Source organism: Pleurodeles waltl, chromosome 10 (genome assembly GCF_031143425.1).
Source record: "Pleurodeles waltl isolate 20211129_DDA chromosome 10, aPleWal1.hap1.20221129, whole genome shotgun sequence".
In the NCBI taxonomy this organism is placed as follows: domain Eukaryota; kingdom Metazoa; phylum Chordata; class Amphibia; order Caudata; family Salamandridae; genus Pleurodeles; species Pleurodeles waltl.
The window spans coordinates 159,897,008-159,922,207 of record NC_090449.1 but is presented as its reverse complement, the minus strand read 5'-3'; the positions used below and the strand labels follow the sequence as shown (position 1 = coordinate 159,922,207).

Sequence of the window (25,200 nt, the reverse complement as noted above, 5' to 3'; positions counted from 1 at the left end):
CTCATACCCCGCTAGCCGTGGATTCAGTTAGTGCTCTGTCCGCCACTGTGTTTTATAAAGGTGCGTCACCATGTGCCTCGCTGAGGCAGCTGTACGCATAAAGTGCAGACTTTCCATTTGCCAGGGCGTATTTGGGAATTGTGTCCAGATGTTCTACGCCATAAGAATTGCCCCTCCCCCCAAAAAAAAATGCTTCCCTTGCCTTCCTGTAAGTGAGGAGTGTCTGCCCTGGGTAAAGGTTAATTAGTTTCCCTCCCAACCCCCCCACCCCCCTCCATCTCACCCCAGACATGTCTTTCCCTATATGACCAAATAGGAGCATCGTCCCGATGACTAGATCCATAGCAGAGGATGGCCGCTTGAATCCACGTTGAATCATGTAGGGCGTGTCAGGTGGGCTATGTATGCCATGCATGAGCAGCGCCAGCAAAGAGTGTGTGCTTTAAGTGACTCGCAACAGCCTTGTCTCCCAATTATCCTCCTGTGTCGCCTACTTAGAGACTTATTGTAACTTGGAGATTTAGTAGTAAAGTTCCATGTCCGGGAGGCCCATGTTGCCCTCCAATGGGTCTCGCTTAAGCAGTGGCAGCATCACCCCCCCTCCTCTTCGCAGCCCACACTAAGGAGATCATCAAGCTGTCTTAAACAGAACACACAGCTGTGTATAAAGGGCATTTTGTATTTTACTGATATCAGGGGAGGAACACCATTTTCACCACTGCAACTCTTCCCGCCATAGTAAGTGGCAGTGTATTCCAGAACCAAACAGATTTCCTCAAGCCTTTCACAAGTGGCTCAATCCAATTTTGGTGCTGACTATTAAGTGCATGTCCCACCAAGATGCCTAGACATCTGAAGGAAGTGCCCCCCGTCGCAGCCCCAGTGAAGTCAGGCCCTTCCCAGGGGCCACTCTCAGGGCCCACAGTGGAAAGACCAACAAGTTTTTCCTGTTTATGCACAGACCTGTTGCCACTCAGAAGTCTTCCAACTGTGCCACAAGCAGCGGTACCGACTCCGCGGGATGCTGCAAGTAAAACAAAACATCATCAGGATATAGAGATACAAGAAGTGCGGAGCCCCCTATCATGATTCCAAAGTCCCCCATTTTGCGTACTAAGCTTTGCTGCCAGTGGCTCCATCGCAAGCGAGAAGAGGAGCGGTGAAAGTGGGTGAACCTGCCTCATGGCCCACTGCACATTCCACTCATCTGATACCATTCCCTCACTCCACATTCAGGCACGAGGTGCTGTGTATAATACTCACACCCATGTACAAAAATGGGGACCAAAAACCCATCTTCCAGGGCACTAGCAACAAATAGTTCCACTCCACCGTGTAAAATGCATTGGTAATGTCTACCGATGCCAGTTCCCTGTCTCTCAATTGTACGTAGTGCATCACATGTGCAAGTCTTTGCAAGTTGAGAGCCGTGCTGCGCCAGGCAGAAAACCTCACTGGTCCTCGTGGACCAGTGCTCCCACTACACCAGTCAGTCTCTTCACTAGGACCTTACAGAGCACTTTTGTGTTCACATTGAGCATAGTGGGAGTCCTATAGGATAATGGATTCATCTCAGCCAGGTTTTGGGACCATACACACCACCGCCTCCCTGAGGGACTTCAAATAGCAGCTCTGCCAACTGCGCTACCTACGCCTGGTAAAACTCCACAGGGAAGTCATTCCCTCCCAGCATTTTCCCTGTTTTCATTTTTCCTATTGCTACCCTTATCTCTTCCAAGGTAATGCCTGCTTCCAATTCGTCCCTCACCAATGAGAGTAATACAGGCAGCTCCACAGTCTCCAAATATCTGTCCACCCGGGCAGTGTCAGCACACCCCCAAACCCCCCCCCCCCCCCCCCCCCCCCCCCCCCCCACCCTTTCAAGTTTTAAAATTTTTTCCCCCCAGGGTGTCCAGAACATGGTTATTAAATGTGAGGCTAGAACAGATATTACCAGCAGGAAACATAAAAGCAAAGTCCTTGAAATTTTGGTCAGTTGGCTTTGGAGAAGTCTTGCATTTTATTTTAGGAACTCAGTAACTCATATGTCTCACTATTGTTAAACATGTAACTTTTTCAGTCAATCAGAACAGCTTTCTTGTGATTGTTCACCCTAGATAGCTAACTCTGACGTCCGCCCAAATCCAAGGACAGACTATTGGAGAGGGAAGACAGGAGGGAAAACGCTCTAAACCCGAATTGTAGGGCAAACTTGGACCATCAGCCACAATCAACATGCTGAAAATAAGCACCAGAAAGACTTATCTAGGCTCATATACGAGCTTTACCATCTGCCTAGATCAAATGTGTACAACATATTAAGGGGAAATCTGAACTCATCCCTTATAAACTTTATTTGGCTGAAGTGTTTTTACCAAGCATAGTGGTTTTGAGATTTCTAAATATTTACACCTGGAAAGGTCAAAGCCCTTAGTATGTTTTTAATATCTATTTGTGTTGTATAGTGGTCTAGCATCAGGCACTAAAACGTTTAAAATCATGATAACTTGGTCAATAGTCTCTTGCATTTGCAAGTGTTATGATCTCAGGAGTGCAGCTCTTCTGATATTTCTTGTTATTTTCTATGCTTCCCCAGACATGTCTATATTGCAGACATTTGCTGGTTATCAGTGTGGACTACTGTACATGTTTTTTGCAAGCATTACTCTCTGATAAATCTTCTCAGATAACTGTGGTGGTTGATTTCAAACTTCTAAAGAACTGATGTTCTTGCACAGGCGTCCAGAAGAAGGGTGTCCCGCAATTCTTAAAGGACAACCTGTTGGGTGTATTTTTTCTTCATTTTTGCAAAGAGGGTTTTCTAGTGCACCCGGTCAGTACGACAATTTCAAGCCAGACATGAAGGAACTAGGGCTAGAACTAAGAGTAACACCATCACTGTAACTGTGATTTTTTTTCTGTTATATTTAGGTTTGGCCCCATTTTAAATGTGTCATTTACTGGCTTGTTTTAAAATACGGCCTATACATGTATCACATGTAGCCTTTGGTGCCTGATGGGTGGAGTGACATTGTTTTATAATAATTATATGCCGCAGCATTCCTGTTTCCTCTTTTCCGCTAAGGCATGATATTTTAATGTTGTTTATGGTCATCTGTTCTCTGCACCATCTTGTCACCTATACTGTCTAAGTTTTCTTTCAGCAGTCACTCAGTATTTTATCCGGGAGAATATTGAGGTTGTGGATGTAATTTAGTCTTTGTTTCCTGTCCGCAACTCTTATGGCTAATTGCTACACCTTTGTCCATGAGTTCAAGTTCCCCAACTACTGTTTATTAGCTCTGTTCTTTCCTGAAGTCCAGAGGCTTCTTTAAGCTCTTTCATTGTTTTAAGCTCATTGTTCTTGTTTCATCTGATTCTTCCTCTATCCTAACTCGGTAGGTGTATGCCATTTGTATCACAGTTTTAGTGCAGATGCCATTTTTGATGCCCTTTGTAATCATTTTACCTGTCTAAGGTATGGGACATGTAATTATCTGAATCTCATGCCACTATGAGGAGGTGTGGTAGTGGTGTTCTGGACAGATGTTTATGCGAGTGATAGCGATGCCGACCCACGCTTACTGCCTGGGATCTTGCTGCTCTTGTGCCACTGTTCGGTTTGTTATTTCAATGTTGGCATAATAGTCTGACTGCTTGAGTTCTGAGAAGTACTCAATACAGTATTGGCCCCACAACCATTTTATGTAGATTGTGTATCCGTTTCATTAGCAACACCTTTTCAATTTGCCTGGCATCTCTTGTCACTGTCAGGAATGTGTTTTCTCTTTTGGCTTTTCCCTGCATCTTTCTCAAACCTCCCCAATTACACTTCCCCCTCAGGATCTTCCCTGTGGTATTATCAACCTACCTTAGCGTTCATCTCTAAAGCAATATTATGCCGAGGGTACCACTGTTGTAGCCACTTTAGGTTGAAGATGGCTCTCCCTGTAGTAAGGTATGCTGTGCGGTACGGCAGAGTGTCAGTGGCTGGGCGATGTTCAAGAGGAGTGTCATATTGTTGGTGAGCCTGTCTCCAGGTGTAATCAAGGAGCGCATGTATAGTGAAGGTTCTGAGACGTTCCGTCTTCGTGATTTGTGATTATCAGTATCTTCTCCTGGTACTTAAGCACATCCATTGTAAATTGTTTTTTTCAGTTCACCCAAAGCAGATGTCCCATTTGCGTTCTATTTTCCTGGTGAAAAGGCATTGCCTCCTACGCTTAATAGTTGCTTCCACAGCTTGGAGGAAATAAATTGTTGTCTCGCCGCACAGGAGACCTAAAGTGTGAGAACCTTTTGTTGGTGGCTTATAAATCCACGTGTTCGGATTCACCTATCAACCAGTCTAGTCACCATGAAGGCATACTGTTGGTTCGCTTTCCTGCAGTATATACGTTTTTTTGGCAGGTGGCATAGAATGCTGGTTTCCTGTTTCTCTGCATTCTGTGTTAGCAGGCTGGGATTACAGCTCTTCTTCCCTCTTTGGTTTGCACACAACTGTCCAGGACATTCCCCTCCAGCTCTCCCCACCCCTCTCACCATGGAAACTCCTGAGTGTGATCAGATCGAAATTCATGCAAACCTAGAATTTCCTATGGAAAACAATTTTTGGGTGGAATGTAGGGAAATGTGCAGGTGTGAGAAGTTGTACGCAGGTTTGTGTAGGATATCTGTATAACTAGTAACATCAGTCAGTTTAGGCAACTCTTCTGGGGTTCATACCAGGGTATGATGTCCATTTACAATTAATATTTTTTCAGCATTCTTTTACGTGTCATCTGAAATCCTCTTTCATTTCAGCAAATAACCGGACTGTTGTCAAAGTAAACAATACCTTAAAAAACATCATATTTGTGGTGAATGTTGTACATTTATTCCTCAATCCCCGTACTTCCTAATTGACTGGGAACCCTGCTACACAATGTCATGGCCAGCTGTACTACAAGGTTCCAAATTCGCTGTAGATAAAGGAGGGACATTCTGAACTGGGGTGAGTTCCATAGCTTATGGGCATCAATGCAACATTTGCATCCCAGAAACTCAATCAAGCCTCTGATGGCCAAGCATAGACGTCTTAATCATCATGATGGTGACTATGGTAGTAAAACAGAGACCGCTCAGACTTTCAAGGCTCAAACATCCTACAATTAGAAACATCATAGTGTTGCTGCTTTTAGCGTCTTGTTAGCAGAGTGCAAACTTGTAATCTTCTGTATTTTTTTTTTTCTTTAAAGGTTCATCAGCTACCCTCGAACAGAAACCAACATTTTCCCTCAGGACCTGAATCTGACTCCCTTGGTACAACAGCAGACCCCGGATCCGCAGTGGGGGGCATTTGCTCAGGGAATTCTTGACAGAGGTGGGCCAACACCGCGAAACGGTAACAAAAGTGATCAGGCCCACCCCCCAATCCACCCTACCAAGTACACACACACTCTGCAGGTAGGTGTATGAAGAACCGACCAGTGCATAAAATAGTGGCTTGATGTGCTGATATAATTTCTGCCTCTAGTAACTGGTACGGAACCAGTGTATCATACTGATGGAAAGTGGGAAGCTTGTGTTTTAAGTGCAGCCACAATTTATGCATATGTGCTGCCTTTCACATTTTTGCTATCCCTCATTTACTTTGTTTCATTCCTTATCCTGTTTCCGTTCGCTTTCAAGTATTCCTTCTTGCCTACATACACTTTGCAATCCTGAAAATGTTTTGCTTACTATGCTTAGTTGTTCCAAACAACTGGAACTGGTGTTTCTTCTTTTTATCTTCAATAGAGAAGTGTTTGAAATAATTGTGCAGTCTGAATGATTAAATAGCCAATGAATAGTGCAGTTAGGACCTTCGAGCTATGAATCACCAACACAGTAGAAGTTCAACAAATGCACATCGAACTGAGTAAACACCCACTAATTTGAATTTGTATGAAGTATTAAATATAGTACTTAAACCACAAGTACACCTGAGTGTTTCATGGCGTTAGGACTGTATCCATCCTTGGATATGTAAGATGATTTAGCAAAAGAGCCTTGTGGAAACAAATGTGGCTGTTAATTGAATGCAAGGAGGTAGGTAGCGGATTCCACAGTTGGGGTGCTTGGACAGAAGAAGCTCCGCCTACTAGCAGAGCTGTCCTGAAAGGGGGGGAAACGATCAACTGACCCACGGCTCCAGAACAAATGGGACGAGTTTGTATGTAAGAATGTAGTCTGTGTACATGGTCGTTAGTTTTCTGGTTATGTAAGGAGTCTTTTTTTCTTTTCTTTTTTATTAAGTTTTAAAAACTGCAAACCACAAAAACATACAGTGCAGGCTACAGCAAAGCAAGGCATCTTCATTATACAAGGGTGCCCTAAGGCATACACACCAGAGTTCCAGTCAATAGAGAGTTACAACCACTGCACCGATCTTATCCTCTATCCCACCTTCCCGACCCATAGCCTTATGAGACCAGGCTTTAAACAACTTATGCATGTAGGAGTATATCGAAACCATAGTTGGTCGCCACCTGTTCATGGGGGGAGGTGTGTGTCCCCATCCCCCACTATCTCATTGCTGCTTACAGAGCTTACATCCTCCCCACCAGTGAACCGCTCCAGCAGTGCACCCCAAGCCGACACTTCAGCAAGTGCCCTCTTATTACTTCGTGCTCCTCTGCTGCGCCCCACTCTAGCAGATCTCGCAGCCAGCTGGGAGTCGTCGGATGCCACGTACTCATCCAACCAATTGCTACGCTACGCTTAGCCAGTACCAACGCTAGCTGCACCAATTTATACACAACTCCCCTACCTCGCGGCTTACACTCCACTCCCAGGATACAAGTCAACAGGGTTGCCTCCAATTCCAGTCCTGTAGCCTCCTCAATCACTACTATCACTTCCTGCCACAAGACATAAACCGCCCTACAGGTCAAGGCCAGGTGTAGGAATGAAGCACCAAACTCACCACAATGAGGGCAGCACCCTCCACGGCTTGGGTCAATCCTGTTTAGTCTACTGGGTGTGAGATATATTCTGTGTACAAAGTTGAAATGCAACAGCTTGAACCTGTGATTACGCGACACCGTTCGGACCAACGACAAGGCCGCATCCCAATCAGCATCCTCTATCGGCTGCCCCAAGTCAGATTCCCATGCTCTACGTCCCGCACTTATCACTCCCGGTTGATCCTCACGTAGGGCTTTATAAAACCGAGTAATCAGCTGCGTCCCCTCACCCTAGGTAATCAATCCATTTAATACCGATGACACCCTAGGCGCGACTGGAAAACCGTCTCAGATCTCACGTGCCATGCTCTTAATTTTGTCATATTGCAGAAACTGCCCAGAACCCAACTTAAACAGATCCTGAGCGTCAGTAAATTATAAAAATTCAATATTAGGGTATAGATCACCAGCCACCTCACAACCTACCAATCTCCAGGCCTCTACAGACATTGGCCTCGCCATATCCCGAAATGGGGCCAGATCCCATATCTTTAACTCCCTGTCAAAAGGGGCTTGTCTGAGCACATGCTTCACCACCTGCTCCCAGATCCCAGTGGTTGTACGTACTAGATATGGCACGGTGGGATCAAACCTGCCCGACATCAGAATATGCACCAATGACCACCCATCACACATAATAGCATACAACCTCTTTTCCCAGCTATCAGCCGCTGTCATCCATTTGGCCGCACATAGCAAGTGTGCTGCATAGTAGTAGTATCTAATGTTGGGGATTGCTAATCCTCCCCCTTATAGAACCCCCTGCAGCACGGACAACGCCACCCTGCTCCGCCAACTGGCCCATACTAGGGAAATCAGCAAACTGTCCAAGCGATGAAAAATCCACGCTGCCAACAGATACAAAGAGTTCTGTACCAGATATAAGCACCGGGGCAGGAACACTTTCTTTGCCACTGCTGCCCGACCCATAACAGAGAGGGGCAACCTATTCCAAAAGGAAACGGAGCGTTCCAGGCCCGTCACTACTCGCTCAACATTGTGTTTATTATACGCATCCACAGAGTTAGTGACCCAGATACCCAAGTACCTGAAACTCTCCACCTCACACCGAAGCCCAGCCCCAGGAAGCTCAGCCTGTGGAACCCCAATGAGGGACCCTAAGGGGAATAGGAGAGATTTTTTTCATGTTAGTCTTGAGACCAGAGACAGCCCCAAAAGCATTCAACCTCTGCAGCAGCGCTGGCACCGAGACACGGGGAATCCCGTACATACACCAATGCATCATCAGCATACATGGGATTTACACCGAAATCCCCCACTGCACCATCTCCTCACAAAGCCAGATTGCTAGAGGCTCCATCGCTAGAGCAAACAGAAGAGGCGAGAGCGGGTATCCCTGTTGTGTACCCCTGCCTACCTCCTAGGTGTTCGATATCTCTCCCCCACACGTACTTGCGCAGTTGGAGCAGTATACAGCAGTGGAACCCAAGCACAAAAACCGGGGCCAATACCTCCAGTAGATATCCCCACTCTACTGTGTCAAAGGCTTTTTCCAAGTCAAGTCAAGAGACACCAGCGCCAATTCTGTCTCCACTCCTTTGGGGTGATCAGGCCCACCCCCCAATCCACCCTACCAAGTACAAACACACTCTGCAGGTAGGTGTATGAAGAACAGACCAGTGCATAACTTAGTGGCTTGATGTGCTGATATAATTTCTGCCTCTAGTAACTGGTACGGAACCAGTGTATCATACTGATGGAAAGTGGGAAGCTTGTGTTTTAAGTGCAGCCACAATTTATGCATATGTGCTGCCTTTCACATTTTTGCTATCCCTCATTTACTTTGTTTCATTCCTTATCCTGTTTCCGTTTGCTTTTAAGTATTCCTTCTTGCCTACATACACTTTGCAATCCTGAAAATGTTTTGCTTACTATGCTTAGTTGTTCCAAACAACTGGAACTGGTGTTTCTTCTTTTATCTTTAATAGAGAAGTGTTTGAAATAATTGTGCAGTCTGAATGATTAAATAGCCAATGAATAGTGCAGTTAGGACCTTCGAGCTATGAATCACCAACACAGTAGAAGTTCAACAAATGCACATCGAACTGAGTAAACACCCACTAATTTGAATTTGTATGAAGTATTAAATATAGTACTTAAACCACAAGTACACCTGAGTGTTTCATGGCGTTAGGACTGTATCCATCCTTGGATATGTAAGATGATTTAGCAAAAGAGCCTTGTGGAAACAAATGTGGCTGTTAATTGAATGCAAGGAGGTAGGTAGCGGATTCCACAGTTGGGGTGCTTGGACAGAAGAAGTTCTGCCTACTAGCAGAGCTGTCCTGAAAGGGGGGGAAACGATCAACTGACCCACGCCTCCAGAACAAATGGGACGAGTTTGTTTGTAAGAATGTAGTCTGTGTACATGGTCGTTAGTTTTCTGGTTATGTAAGGAATCTTTTTTTATTTTTTTATTTTTTTATTAAGTTTTAAAAACTGCAAACCACAAAAACATACAGTACAGTGCAGGCTACAGCAAAGCAAGGCATCTTCATTATACAAGGGTGCCCTAGGGCATACACACCAGAGTTCCAGTCAATAGAGAGTTACAACCACTGCACCGATCTTATCCTCTATCCCACCTTCCCGACCCATAGCCTTATGAGACCAGGCTTTAAACAACTTATGCATGTAGGAGTATATCGAAACCATAGTTGGTCGCCACCTGTTCATGGGAGGAGGTGTTTGTCCACATCCCCCACTATCTCATTGCTGCTTACAGAGCTTACATCCTCCCCACCAGTGAACCGCTCCAGCAGTGCACCCCAAGCCGACACTTCAGCAAGTGCCCTCTTATCACTTCGTGCTACTCTGCTGCTCCCCACTCTAGCAGATCTCGCAGCCAGCTGGGAGTCGTCGGATGCCGCGTACTCATCCAACCAATTGCTACGCTACGCTTAGCCAGTACCAACGCTAGCTGCACCAATTTATACAAAACTCCCCTACCTCGCGGCTTACGCTCCACTCCCAGGATACAAGTCAACGGGGTTGCCTCCAATTCCAGTCCTGTAGCCTCCTCAATCACTACTATCACTTCCTGCCACAAGACATAAACCGCCCTACAGGTCAAGGGCAGGTGTAGGAATGAAGCACCAAACTCACCACAACGAGGGCAGCACCCTCCACGGCTTGGGTCAATCCTGTTCAGTCTACTGGGTGTGAGATATGTTCTGTGTACAAAGTTGAAATGCAACAACTTGAACCTGTGATTACGCGACACCGTTCGGACCAACGACAAGGCCGCATCCCAATCAGCATCCTCTATCGGCTGCCCCAAGTCAGATTCCCATGCTCTACGTCCCGCACTTATCACTCCCGGTTGATCCTCACGTAGGGCTTTATAAAACCGAGTAATCAGGTGCATCCCCTCACCCTAGGTAATCAATCCATTTAATACCGATGATACCCTAGGCGCGACCGGAAAACCGTCCCAGATCTCACGTGCCACGCTCTTAATTTTGCATTATTGCAGAAACTGGCCAGAACCCAACTCAAACGGATCCTGAGCGTCAGTAAATGATAAAAATTCACCATTAGGGTATAGATCACCAGCCACCTCACAACCTACCAATCTCCAGGCCTCTACAGACATTGGCCTCGCCATATCCCGAAATGGGGCCAGATCCCATATCTTTAACTCCCTATCAAAAGGGGCTTGTCTGAGCACATGCTTCACCACCTGCTCCCAGATCCCAGCGGTTGTCCTTACTAGATATGGCACGGTGGGATCAAACCTGCCCCGACATCAGAATATGCACCAATGACCGCCCATCACACATAATAGCATACAACTCTTTTCCCAGCTATCAGCCTCTGTCATCCATTTGGCCGCACATAGCAAGTGTGCTGCATAGTAGTAGTATCTAATGTTGGGGATCGCTAATCCTCCCCCCTCTAGATCCCCCTGCAGCACGGACAACGCCACCCTGCTCCGCTGACTGGCCCATACTAGGGGAAATCAGCAAACTGTCCAAGTGACGAAAAATCCACGCTGCCAACAGATACAAAGAGTTCTGTACCAGATATAAGCACCGGGGCAGGAACACTTTCTTTGCCACTGCTGCCCGACCCATAACAGAGAGGGGCAACCTATTCCAAAAGGAAACTGAGCGTTCCAGGCCCGTCACTACTCGCTCAACATTGTGTTTATTATACACATCCACAGTTAGTGACCCAGATACCCAAGTACCTGAAACTCTCCACCTCACACCGAAGCCCAACCCCAGGAAGCTCAGCCTGTGGAACCCCAATGAGGGACCCCACGGGGGAATAGGAGCAATTTTTTTTTTCTTCATGTTAGTCTTGAGACCAGAGACAGCCCCAAAAGCATTCAACCTCTGCAGCAGCGCTGGCACCGAGACACAGGGAATCCCGTACATACACCAATGCATCATCAGCATACATGGAATTTACACCGAAATCCCCCACTTCACCATCTCCTCACAAAGCCAGATCGCTAGAGGCTCCATGGCTAGAGCAAACAGAAGAGCTCGAGAGCGGGTATCCCTGTTGTGTACCCCTGCCTACCTCCCAGGTGTTCGATATCTCTCCCCCCACACGTACTTGCGCAGTTGGAGCAGTATACAGCAGTCGAACTCAAACACAAAAACCGGGGTCAATGCCTCCAATAGATACCCCCACTCTACTGTGTCAAAGGCTTTTTCCAAGTCAAGTCAAGAGACACCAGCGCCAATTCTGTCTCCACTCCTTTGGTCTCATGCAGGATATGTGCCAAGCGACGCAAATTATAGGACATACTACTACCAGGGATGAACCCGCATTGGTCCTCATGTACCAAACCCTGAATAACGCCCGGACAGGAGTGGCTAAAATCTTACAGAGTATCTTGACATTACTATTTAACATGGTAAGCGGGCGATACGAGGAAGGGTCCGCGGCATCCCCCCCGGCCTAAGCAACACACACACTATACCCTGACGCATGGTGTCCGGCAACATACCACACCCCGCGCCTCCTCAAAGACCTCCAGGAGCTTCTCCTGTAATGTGAAAGAAAACGCTTGATACAACTCAACAGGAAAACCGTCACTGCCGGAAGATTTGGATTTTGCCATTGCCGCCACTGCCTCTCCCACCTCCTCCACAGTGATCAGGAGCTCAAGAGCATCCCTACTCTCCGGTTCCAAGCTCAGGAGCCGCATTTGTCGCACGAACTCCCCCAGTCCTTCCTCCGCCAATACAGCACCAGCCCTCAAGACCCTCTGGAGGTGGGATGCTAATTCTCGTAGAATGTCCGTACGCCCCGTGAGCAGTTCACCCTGAGTGTTTTTAATATGCAGTTTAGGCGGGCCCTCCACCTCCTGTTTCAGGATCCACATGAAAGGCGTCTTGGGTGAGACAAAGGACCTTCAACTCAATGCGTGTGGCCGCAAGCTGCCGCTAAAGGCACACCAGGCAGCTTAGACATGTTCAAGGTTTTATAGATCAATCTCTATTTTTAGAATTGTCTGACGTTTCCAAATGGTTTCTGCAGGCCCAAAAACCCAGTCCAGTCTGAAAAAGATGGTAACCCCACACTAAAACTCACAGTTCAAGGGAAGTAAATTGCCGAATTTTCTTCAAAACCTTATCTGTAAGAAATTGGCAGAAACTATAGAATTCATGCTGTCCCTCAGATATAATGAAAGTATGGATTTTTATTTTTTACCTGGGACACTGGAGTAGGCAGAGGTCCCATCTAATTAGTCTACAACGTGCAAGACCAGATATCATCACCTCTGATTTACTCAAATAGTCAGATTAGACTTCTGATAGGCTGAGTGTCTTTAAAGAAAGGAAATACATCAGAAAGCCTAATTTCGTAATGTATATTGAGACTTCTTATTAATAACGTTAGTCTGCAGATGTGCATTCTGTTTTAGCAGTCAAATAAGTATGAAAGGTTCTCTAACTAAAGGAAGTATGGAACTGGTCAATATGTAAGGGAAGATATTTTTTTCCTGACCAGCAGTCACTGCTGAAGCGCAGTTAGGATTCTGAATGAGTCACACGTTTGGGTACCTAACAACAGAATGATGGCAGCAGACCTGTCAAGTGATTGACTGTGCCCTGATCTTTTCGATCTTTAAATGCATGGCTATTGGAAATATCCCCAGTGGCACAAAAGATGAATGCTGAGATGACAATATGGAGAGTGGAGATCAGGTTTTCGGGCCAGGCATTGGTGTGTCTGCCAAATGACAGATCTGGGTCGGAACAACTGAAGAGAGTAACTTGTAAATATGTTGTGTGAACGTCATTTCAAAAACCCAATTCTATGTCAGGACCCAGAGGCAAGGATTACGCTTTCTTCATTTACTAAACAGCAGCCTTTTTATTTATTAAGAACATAAACTACATTTCGCACCATTCATGGGGAAATGAACAAATATCACTGTAACAATCATCCAATCATGTCCCAGCGTGACCCTTCTCAGCTGCCGTCTGCCTGTCTTTGTCCTCTTTCTTTGCTGCTGCAGCTGAAGATGTCAGGGACCTCAGTCCCCTCTTTTATTTTCACTCGTATTGCATGTTCATAGGGTTATTTGGTTGCTCCTTGGGTCGTACTGATTCTTGTTGTCTTGTTACTATTTTGGTACTGTGACCGCGGAAATGCTATATCACTCGTTAGCGGGCGCTCATTATTATTATTACACAGCTCTATGGAGCTGCGGTGGCCGATGTGCGGCGGTCCTCTGACCGCTAGAGGGCACATGTTCACGCAACAACTACTGCAAGCGCTTTCCTCTGACCCTGACGCGTGATTGGGCAATGTGTTTGGCGTTTGCACATAGAGCAGGGCCTAAAGTTCCCCGATCGTGCTCTTCAGCTTTCAGGGTGCCTCCTCAACGAGGAGTCTGAACGACATATGCCAATATTCTAAACCCCACCCCCCCCACCATCAGGGCCTGTAATTGACTCACTGTTCCATCGGAAACAGAGCGAACGCCCCCCCTTGGGTCTGTATGTAATCACTAAGCCTACGGCAGGACACCGACCCAGGCTGAATTGATTGACTAGTGAAAACTAAAGCTGTGTTGTGTCCTGGAGGCGCTACCTCCCCCGAAAGTGTAGCTTTGCTACCCCAAATTGCCTGGGCTACCCCCCTAGCCTATAATTACCCTCTATACTCACACTCCCATAAGGAGTTACCTATCTCTGTTAGTGGACTACAATGGAGCAGTATGATGACACCTATGCCGAGGAAGAGGAGGTAGCCTACTTCCCAGTGTCAGATGAGCTTTGTGAGACACTTGATGCGTCAATGCACAGGGCGGTCTCAGATGCACTAGCGCCTTTGGAGAAGAAATAACATGAATATGTACAAACATGCTTCCAACCCCTCCCTTTAAGGGAAGGCCTACCTGGACACCCCCCCCCCCCCCCCCCCCACACACACACACATACACACTTTCCCTCTTGCCTGTGACGGATCCCCAGCTGGATCGGATATCAAATCGGAGCAGGACATGGTGGGGAGGCTGCGTAAACCTTTAGAGTGGGAAATCCGTAACCTCCTTCAAGCTTGGGTGTCCCAGAGCTTCACTGGAAGGTAAAGTTGAGACTACACCGGAGATAGACTCCAAAATGGCCTCCTTCTTGGCTGTATATGTGCATGATACTAAAAAGGGTATCGACCACTCCTGTCGGTCATGTCAAGATAAACTGTTAGACTTGACCAGACCATTGACCGGGATTCTGGACATGGCTGAGGATGCAAAAACCTTGGGTGACCTAACCTCCCATGAGGTACTCTCTAGCTGGACCCAATGAGCAGTGGTACTCTTGGGAAACGCAAACTCTGGAATATTTACAGAGAGGGGCCAATCTCTCCTTATTAAGATAGACCCTAAGCTAGGTGATCTGACTCGTGATATCATCATGCAAGGTGGAAAGATTGACATTACTTCAACATTTTCCTACCTGGGAATGCTGTTTGATACAGAAGGTTCTTGGGCTCGGTGTGTAAAAATTAAGAAATTACAGACCATTAAGACAACTACGGCTCTGAAGAATTTTTCCAGGCGGTTAGGGACAATCACTCCACAGAACATGTTAAAAGTATATAGAGCTAAATGTATCCCGATTGCGACTTATGGAGCAGGTGTATGGGGGTATGTAAACTGTAATTCGATTCAAACCGTGAAAAGCAATTTTATTTGAGATATTTATTAATGGTACCAGATGGCACCTCATAATTTGTTAGCCATGCAGAACTAGGGGCCTCCTACTTAGTGGACCTAATAAAGATACAGCCTATATTGTTATGGCAGAAAATTTAGACCTCAGAATACGCTGGCCTTAATAGGGCAGTTTTACGGGATTGCATGGTATCAGCATTTTCTTTGAGTGCCATGGTTGAGGTACATTAGGAATTTTTTTGAAAATATGGGCCATAAAGAATATTATGCAAATCCACAATTACTGGAGACACTAAGCCGAAAAGATCTGAGGTCCCTATACTTGAAGTATTTAGAAGACTGGAGGTGGACAGTAGAGGCAAAAAAACATAGTGTCTTGACCAATCAATTGATTCTGTCTACGGATGGTATGCAGCCTTATTTGATGCATGTAGTAAAATCTAGACATCGCTTTGTTCTTACTCGGCTAAGGCTAGACACGTTTCACCGTCTGGTAACCTTTCCTACTATGAATGATTAGAGTTCAATACTAAGGGCTTGCCCTTGTGACTCAACTTCAGTACAAAGTACAATACATGTGGTTTTCTTTTGTAAATTTTATAACAAACTGAGAAAGCGTTTTTTAATTCCCTTTTTAAGAACTTCCCACATATGACAGTGTCGTCCTGCGTACATATACCTTCAGATGCTACCCTCTATCGAAATATGTGGTATCCTAGTAAAGCTTTTAAGTTACATAATTTCTGTGAGAAAGTCTCTAGATAGGATAGTAATATGAATATTTGGGTAGCTAAACTTATTGTGATTGATCAGTATGTCTGTGATGTACAATTTATAGCAGGGCACATCCAAAAGACAAACAACTGTCTTTGACGTAGAAACGGTGGGGAGTTTTCTTTTAAAGCAATATTTATGTGAAATATCATGTATTTATATATAAGTATGTTTTAGATGGATTTCTTTGTTTTAATCATGGTAAAAATTGTATTTTATATATTTTTTTAATGATTAAATGAGGACACAATTGGGGACCACAATTGTGCTTTGTACATATAAACGACTATGCAATGATCTTACACTGATTGTAATGAAAAATGCATGCTTTTGACTTTTATGGTCCTTTGTGATCGAATAAAGAATCTATGACTGACTATAGTATCTATAAATTATAAAGTGCAGAAGACCCTACATCATTTTAGAAGATGGAATGCAGAATCACAACATTATTCAAGATGTGTAAAGGAAGACTGAATGAAAAGGGCCACAGACTTTCTAATAGAGATCTGGTTCATGCACTTAAACGTAAATTAATACAAAAAAGCCTAGTTGTAACACTCCTCTGCCTAATATTGCCACTACAGTTCTACCCCACAGCTTTCTCTTAATTGTTTTCCTATTAGTGTTAATGTTTTTTTAAATTTCATAATGTATTATCACATTGTTAAATTGATAGTGCTAAAATTCACTTAAATGGAATACCATCCAAAATACCTGGATCATGTACAGACATTTGCAGGAGCTCCTTGGGTCCGGTGACTCCTGGTCCCACTCCCACTGATCCACTAAACTAACATTTGTTATGTTTTCTTAGATATATGCCACTTGCTCCTAGTGGGCTCAGCTGTCTCCTGGAAACTCCTACGATACACAGTCAGCCACATGGTAGCATACTGGTTGTGTAATGTTATGCTGGACACTTGCAATAGGTTCGTCCATCCTCCCACCCCCTATTTTTGTGCCTATCTGCAATTGTCCAAGTCTCTTCCCTTTTTTTTTTTGTTTGCACTCCCTCCCCGTCCTTTGTGATTCGCCAGTGTCTTCTTGTGTATGGTTGGCCAGACAGCCCTTGAATCCTCTGCACCCAGTCTACCAAATCCTCTGTTCATTTTTCGTCCTTTCTTATATTTTTCAAATGCATCTCCTCAGTCGTAGTCTATTCTGACTGGTCCGTCTTCCACCTGCCTAAGCATGGAGTCTGGTGTCTCAACCAGTGTACTGAAATACGCTTTTTTTGGCTAGGGTCTCACCGTATGCAGCAAATGTATGTTTCCGTTGACCTCTTTTTATTTTTTTTATTTTTATTTTTTATTATTTTTATCCAGCAGCACTTCTAGTAGGCAGATTTTTGTGTCATTGTAGGTAATTTGTCAGTGTGTGGCTTCATGTGCTGCACGACCCCTGACCAAAAGCAACTTTTGAAGGGGCAATTCCATCTTATACGCAGGAAGTCTACCTTTATTACTTCACATTTTCACACAGACAGATGATCTCTCCGGATGGATATTATTGCACTTTAGTTCTACTAAATAGATCCTTTGCAAGTAGTTGGACCAGTACAGGTCTGGTGGTCTCTTAAATAAATATGAAGGTGGATGATTTGATTGTTGGTAGACATTTTGTTGGGTATGATTAGCGAGGTCCTTATTACGGCGTTCCTCCATATTCTGATATTTATTTATTTTTTCTCATGCAGCAAAATGATTGTTAGGCAAAGTCCACCTGTCTGCTAGGCGGCATACTTTAGTCAATTGTTGTAGATCATTTTATCTTTACCGGAAGTGGTCTTATATTTTGCAGTACTGCTTAAGGATTGGATAATTTAATTAGTGCTGAAATGCAAAAATTACCATAAATTAAGCCAAACTCTGAACATTCAAGGTTGTTGTCTTGTGAAATATAGTCTGACTTATTGATGTCAGGGACACAAACTGCAAAGTCCCAGTTTTAAATTCCACAACATACAAACAACGCTGTTCTCCATTTGCCCTTTTTGTGGCCCTGTAACAATTCCTAAACGTTGTCTTTTCTCTCCAAATCATTTAAGGGGAACGATCAGAGGATATACGAGTTCATTGTTCGCCATTTCCTGGCCTGCTGCTCACAGGATGCTCAAGGGCAGGAGACCACAGTTGAGATTGATATTGCAGCAGAACGCTTTGTTGCTCATGGACTGATGATCATTGCCAGGAACTATCTGGACGTCTATCCCTATGACAAGTGGAACGCCAAGGTGAGCCATTGCCTTGCCTTTTGATAGGGAGGTGACATTTGCAGAATTGTTTGTGCCAAAAAGACAACGGTGGTGTCTGCTGCTAAGTCACTGAAGGACTAGGCGAAGCAGTGTGCATGGTTGCCAGTGATCTAGGTGTTGTAAATGTAGAAGGCAGAACTCATGTTCTTTTTGAATTGAGTGTTGTGCTGAAAATGTTTCTGATGAATACTTATAACTGAAGATTCCTCACCTTCTCAATGCTCCTCCATGAGTTGGACTGCATCCAGAAACTTTAAAACAGTACCTCTGCGCACTGGTAGGTGGTGTCATGTGACCTTGCGCCAATGTCGTTCCACTCCGAAGGAGACATGCCGAGCTTCATAATAGCACCACCAGTGCATGCTGACGTCAGTTCTCTCTTTCTAGTCCTTCAATCGTGGAACCGGAGCGTCTTCCTGATCTTTGGACCAGAGGTTTCCTTTCAAATTATCCAGTGTGCAAGGGAAATGTACAAAAGTTTGTTTATGGTGTTGAGTTGGTGCACAACTTCAAGGCCTGTGATGACCGCATTCCAGTATAACTTTCAAGTTCATCTGGGGGCAAAGTCAAATCTCTGCATTGCCAGGCACAAAAAGAGACTGCACAGTGACCAGTGCAAGTGGAAAGGAAGGTCCCAGTCCTGTTCCTTAATTCATTCCGGTGGCAGGTCTTTGACTGTCATCTTAGAGTAAGTCGAAGAAGAAACATGCCTCTCTGTCTCAATCCCATTATCCTTTTGAGCACCTTCCGTCCCTGGTCCCAATGCCTGACAGTTCCGTCATTGACATTGCAGGCAGTTGGTGCTTTTGAGGAGGCTATGTTGTAGTTCTTTTGCACTTTAAAGGCTCCCTCCTGCTCGCATTTAGGCCTCAAGGAACCAAAGGAGTCTCCTGTCTGATGTCCGCAGGCGGGTCCACCCTTCATGCCATCTCTGCCCCTTTGATCGACATCAGGTCCAGCACCAACTTCGATCTCCGCTTCGACTCCACTGCATCAACTGTGCCAGTCCCGTTCACATCGATGCCGATGCCATTGACTCTGGATGAAGAAAGTGCTTGCTGTTGTGATACAAAAGACAACCAAACTACTGGACTGACAGCCATAGAAAAAATAAGGTATTACCTTAAGTATTGCAACCTGGTGAGGCACCCACTGAGCCACTGCTACCCTTCAAAGAGGCAGGTATTGACACCCTTTTGGGATTTTCTTGGTGTGGCACAATTTGTAATGCGTTCAGGGCTTGACACAACCGATTCCTTGGGATATGCGACAGGCACCAGTGTGGCCCTCTGTTAGTGCACCTGGATGAGATCCACAGATTTCTCCAGGGACGTCCTGGCATCTTTAATAGACATGCCGTTCAACGGATCCCACCTTTATGGGGATAAAACTGACTCAGCCTTGAAGCAAAGAGAGCAGAGGCACAGCATGTTCCTTGAGTCAGTCTGCTCCCACATGGTAGTTCCACTAGACGTTTTGACCTCTTTGTGGCTACGGTAGAGGTTTTTCCCATCTGTCGACACCAGACTACTCCTTCAGCCTACTGGGCTTTTCAGCTCTTTCGTGGCCAAGGCTGCGGTTCCCAGAGAAATCAAGATCCGGGGCAATGTGCAGCTCAGTCCACCTCCTCTGGTGACTGCAACCGCAAAACCACTTTAGTGTGTGCTTGCTGGCACGCAACCACCCTGACAGAGACATGATCAGATATCCGCTCCGGGGTGGCAGGCCAACATAATGGGCAAGTGGATCCTACACATTGTCCACAAGGCTACTCTTTTCTTTTTCTTTTTACCCCATCTAACCCACTGCCTTCAGGGTCCCTGGCGGAGGATCGTCTATTTGTCTTCCTACAGCAAATGAAGGCCCTTTTGGCCAAAGGGGCCATAAAAGGGTCCTGGCCTTGAAAGGAGGAACTAGATGATGCTCTTTATACTTCCTCGTGCCGAAGGAGGACACAGACCTTAATTCTGTTTGCGATCTCTGCCCCCCTCAACGGCTTCCTGCAGAAGGACAAATTCATGATGTATACACTAGCTCAGGTTCTGTCAGCCCTGAAGACTGGGCAGTGGTGTTGGACCTGCAGGGTGCTTAGTTTCACAACCTGTCCTATAGGCCCACCAACCCAACCTGCTGCGTTTCACAGTAGGCTTAGACCGTTTTCAGTTTGCTATGACCCCGTTGGACTCACTAGCATCCCTCAGGTGTTCAGGAAAGTGATTGCCATGGTCACTGCACAGCTGCAGAGGCAAAGGCACCAGTCTTCACCTACCTCCATAACTGGCTGCTGAAAACGAGCTTGCCTCATGCATTCGTCAGCCGGATCTAGACAATGGTGGAACTCCTAACATCGCTGGGGTTTATTATCAACAAGCAGAAGTCACACCTGACTGCTTCACAGACGTTCCCTTTCATCAGAGCCATATTAGATACTGTATGGTTTCCGTGGAACAGAGAGTCCAGTACATTCTTGTTATGATTTCAGTGTTTCATCCTCTTTACTGGACCTCAGTTCGGATAAGACTCTGAGACTGCTGGGATTGTTGGTCTCCTGCATCCTGCTGGTGTCACTTGCCCGATGGCACCTGCAGGCTGTGCAGTGGTACCTGAAATTCCAGTGAACATCCTTGAGGAATGGGTGTACCAGATTTGGGAGGGAACTGCAAAATATCTGTAGTTGTGGCTTCTAGACTGTGATTGGCATGCCCCTCTCTTTACCCCATCTAGAGTAGACCGTTTCACAGATGCTTCACTAAAGGTTTGGAAGGCCTTTTGATAGAGGGGGAGATCAGAAGTCTCACAAGGAGACTCAACACCATTTTGCTTGGTGTTGAAAGCATTCTTGCCTAACATCAAAGGACAGCTAGTGTAGGTGCTCATGGAAAATACCACTGGCAGGTATTACTGTTTTAAGGATAGGGTGAGTTTTTGAACCCCATGCCAGGAGGCCTTGCGCCTCTGGAGGTGGATGGACAGCCAACAAACTACTCTGGCAGTGAACCACCTGGTGGGAACATTAAACACCAGGGCAAACAAACTAAGCCACAGGCGCCTAATAGATTACAAACTGCAGTCACTCCCAGAAGTGGCACAGACAGCTTTCCAGCAGGGGGGAGATCCATGGCTCTATCGTTTTGCTACTGCAGAGAGCTTGCCATATCTGCACTTCTGCTCACTGGAGTTTCCAAAGCATGGTGCTGCTTGTAGAGGCTTTCTGTCTAGAGTGAAGTTCAAGCCTCTTCTGTCCCTTCCCACCTCTGCCTCTTGTGTCCTGATTTTTTTAAGAAGATCTGGACCGACCTGGCCCAAGTCATCCTAGTGGCACCAGATTTGGCCAAGCGAGTATGGTCTTGGGGTCCTGGGCATAAACATCTGTCTGGCAGGGCATTCCTTCAGCCATTGTGGCAAATTTGTGGATTGGTGCGGCACCCAACAAATCGACCCTTTACTGACAAATTTGTCTGATATTTTGGTGTTTTTGTCCCTCGCTCAGCAAGGACTTGCTTTGGACACTGTTAGGGGCTAGCTATCGCTGCTTTCAGCCTTTTTCTGTTGCCGGATCACTCTTTTTTTATTTAAATCTCCAATTATGATGGTGTTTTTTGAAAGGCTTGCAACACTTGTTCCCACTGATACCAATTGTGATGTCTCAGTGGGACTTGAGCTTAGGGCTCACATTCCTGATGTGCACCCCTTTTAAGCATCTGCACTGTTATCCCTTGAGACTTTTGACTATGAAAACAATCTTTCTCACTGCCATAACATTAGCTATGTGTATGAGTGAATTTCAGGCTCTCTGATAGGTTGGTTTTGAGGACCTGGACTTCCTTTCTACCACAGATAGCCACTCCTGATTATGTCAGTCAGGCTATTACCTTCACAGCATTCTTTGTTCCACCTCATGCCTCAAAGGAGGAAGATAGACGTTATTGCTTGGATCCTAAAAGAGCATTGAGCTTCTGTATTGATCGTGCCAAGGGACATGGGTGGAAAATAAACTTCTTTCCAGAGAAAAGAAGGGTAACAGAGTGCAAAAACTACCTCCCAGTGAAGTGTTCTCTGCATAAAGATCTGCTATGCAGTGGCCTAGGAAGCTGACGCCAGAATGCTTTCAGGCTCATTCCACCATAGGCGAAGCTGCTACCGTTGCACTTGCATTGACATCTGTCAGTCAGCCCTATGGACTTTGGTACTCACCTTCATGAAGCTTTGCTGCCTCGACATTCAGGTCCATCAAGAGGAGCATTTTGCACCTTGGTCCTGCAAGACTTTTCCGTCTGAGTTAGTTCACAGGCTCACCACTTACAAAGGTTACTATTTTGGTATATATTCACAAGGTGAGCAATCTGTGGTTCGAAGTATACATCAGAAAAACAAGTTACTTACATTCTGTGACAGTCTTATTTTTGGATATTCTATCTGGCCACAGGATCTGTCTAAAAGTCTCCACTCTAGACATCTCCACACTGGTCATAACTCTTTGCCGGTAGGCTCTGTCTTAGGGTGTGGACAGCCTAAAAAGCAACCGATGTCCTTGTGCATGGGTGGCACTTAAATGCTGCTCCTCACATCACTTCCAGAATGAAACAATGTCGGCGCAGAGCTGCACAATGCCACCTACTTGCACGAGGACTGCTGAAAAGATTCCTGATCCTTTCTGACTCCTGGGGGAGTATTCACAGGGTGAGGAATCTGCAGTTAGATGTCATATACACCAGAAAGATAGTTACCAAAGGTAAGTAAGTTGTTCTTATAATCAATTATGACCCACATCAAAGCTAACTTCTTGACCTCTTAAGCTGGCTACAGGAAAAGCTACATTTCCATGTGCACAGTGGCACAATTCTTGTCAGGGGAGATGTCATAAGTTCCTCAAATCAATGAGGTGCCCTTACTGCCCTAAAAACGTACTGAGATTTTTTTGTCATCCACAATGTTTTTTAATGTATGCATATGAATTTATTCCTTAAATAATTGGTTTTAGGTTTGTAATTTATGCTTTGTTATATTAATATGGTTGATTTATAACCTTTGTTTCCTATTCTTACTTGTGGTTGATGTATCATTTACTACTTTAGTTCCTGGCATCTCGGTATTGGGGCCCACTTTTAGGCTTGGGCCTAAAGCATGAGAACAACTGATCAAAATGGAAACCTGTTTATGTAAATGCAGCTGAACAATCTTTTACATGAAGTTACAGTACAGCAAAAGACAGATTAATTAGAGGTTGTGTTACTTTTATTCGATCAGACTTGATGTGATAAGGCTCAGGGATGACCCACTGGTTTGATAAGTAAGTGGTGTTGAATTTAGCATGAAAAGAAGACGGCTGCCAATGCCCTTAATATGGAATGTCTGAAACAGCAGGTGTAAAAAATTAAAATAACCCCCAAAATGTATGTGCCCTCGATACAAGTCAGATCCGTGTTCCCATGCTTCCATTCTTCATCGAATACACCAGTTTTATGCTTGCAGTTTAGGTGAATTAAAACACAGATAATCTTCCCCATAGGTGATCCCAGTTTATGAAATGGGCTCAAAATTCCAGCCCACCACAATCGAGATGGTGGATGGTGAGACAAGTCCACCCCAGCTCTTGACTGAAGCTGATCTCATTGCACTCATGGAAAAGCATGGCATTGGTAAGTTAAAAACCAACAAATAACAATATTTGACATGATTTTGATATGGGCCATTATTTTTACTCTATCTTGCCAAATAGGACTTCCATGGTACAGAACCATGCAGCCACTGCATAAATGTATTTGCTACAGTGAGCCTTTAGAACTATGGATTAACTAGCTTATTGCATTCTGTACCTCATTGTTGACAAATTGCGATTGTTGCCATAGAACAATATGTTTGATTGCATGTGTGGCTGTAGATACACATACTTTGCATCCTCCTGCCATCTAGTATTGAATCCCGAGTGATGCAAATTGCTTTTCTTCAAAGAAGCATTTTTCCGAGTGATGGGATCGAGTGACTCCTTCTCAGTGATACTGTGTATGGGCTTCAACCCTCTGTTTGGTTGTTTTCTCTACGTCGTTAGGTTCAGACATGTCTGTCTTCGCTCTGTCTTTCAACTTGCTGTGGTTCGAAATCTTTCTTTCCGTCTTCTCTATATCAACGGTATTGTTTACTCCAGTATTGGAATCTTTCATAGATTCACATGCTTGAATCATTCCCCGTCGTTGAGATGGGAGCCCCCGGTATAAATTACACAAGTAGTGTTAAAATATATTAACAAAAAAAGGCCCTAGGCCTTTTCACTTTAACAGTCTATCAGAGTCATTTTAGTAAAAGGACCAAACTTGAGTATCCACCAATCAGGCGACACCACCCTCTAGAATTCTCCTGAGAGAAGCTCCAGCACCTCAGATTTTCTACTGCACGTCGTGCTAGGGAGTCTCCTCAGAGCTCTGCTCTTTCTTCACACCTTTTCAACAACATTTTCTCTCAGAAAAACTTATCTGACTTGATTGGTGAACTATTTTCAACATGTCTGATAAGGAGAAGAAGGGTCTTTTCAGGAACTGCAAGACTTGTGGAAAGAAAAGACTTCATTCTGAAGAGCCTCACCAGGATTGCATTTACTGCCTCTACCCAGATCATTCAGCCAAGGACTGTAAGGTTTGTCATACCTTTTCCTCTTAGACCCTAAAGGATAGGGAAGGCAGATTATTGATATGGCTGCAGAAACAAAAATACAGGGAAAATCCAGTTTCTGATTCTGAGAGTGATGACTCTTCAGCATCTAAAAGGTCATCAAAGAGGGCGAGATCAGACACAAGACCTCCCTCCCAACACTCAAGGAAAGCCCACAAAAAGACTGCTTCAGGGTCTTACAAGGGCTGCAGCCCATCTTCTCCTCAGAAATCTTCCAGCAAAGGGGAGAGGGGTCATTCTAGCAGTTCAGAGAGGCACAAAAAATCATCCTCTGTACCTCCATCTGTGCCTTTTAAGCAAACCATCCTCTGTTTCTTCGATAAAAGCACAGTCGACGACAGATTCATCGTTGA

At 45.1% G+C, this 25,200-nt stretch overlaps 1 protein-coding gene across 2 annotated transcripts in view; it reads left to right on the top strand.

The window, feature by feature from the left end:
• TOP3A (DNA topoisomerase III alpha) overlaps window positions 1–25,200 on the top strand; it is a 226,817-nt gene that overhangs the window by 124,895 nt on the left and 76,722 nt on the right. For both annotated transcript variants that reach the window (XM_069210104.1, XM_069210105.1), the window contains exons 11-13: window positions 5,238–5,445; window positions 17,975–18,160; window positions 23,691–23,820. In XM_069210104.1, coding sequence (XP_069066205.1) covers window positions 5,238–5,445; window positions 17,975–18,160; window positions 23,691–23,820 — 524 coding nt within the window. The remainder of the gene's footprint in view (window positions 1–5,237; window positions 5,446–17,974; window positions 18,161–23,690; window positions 23,821–25,200) is intronic.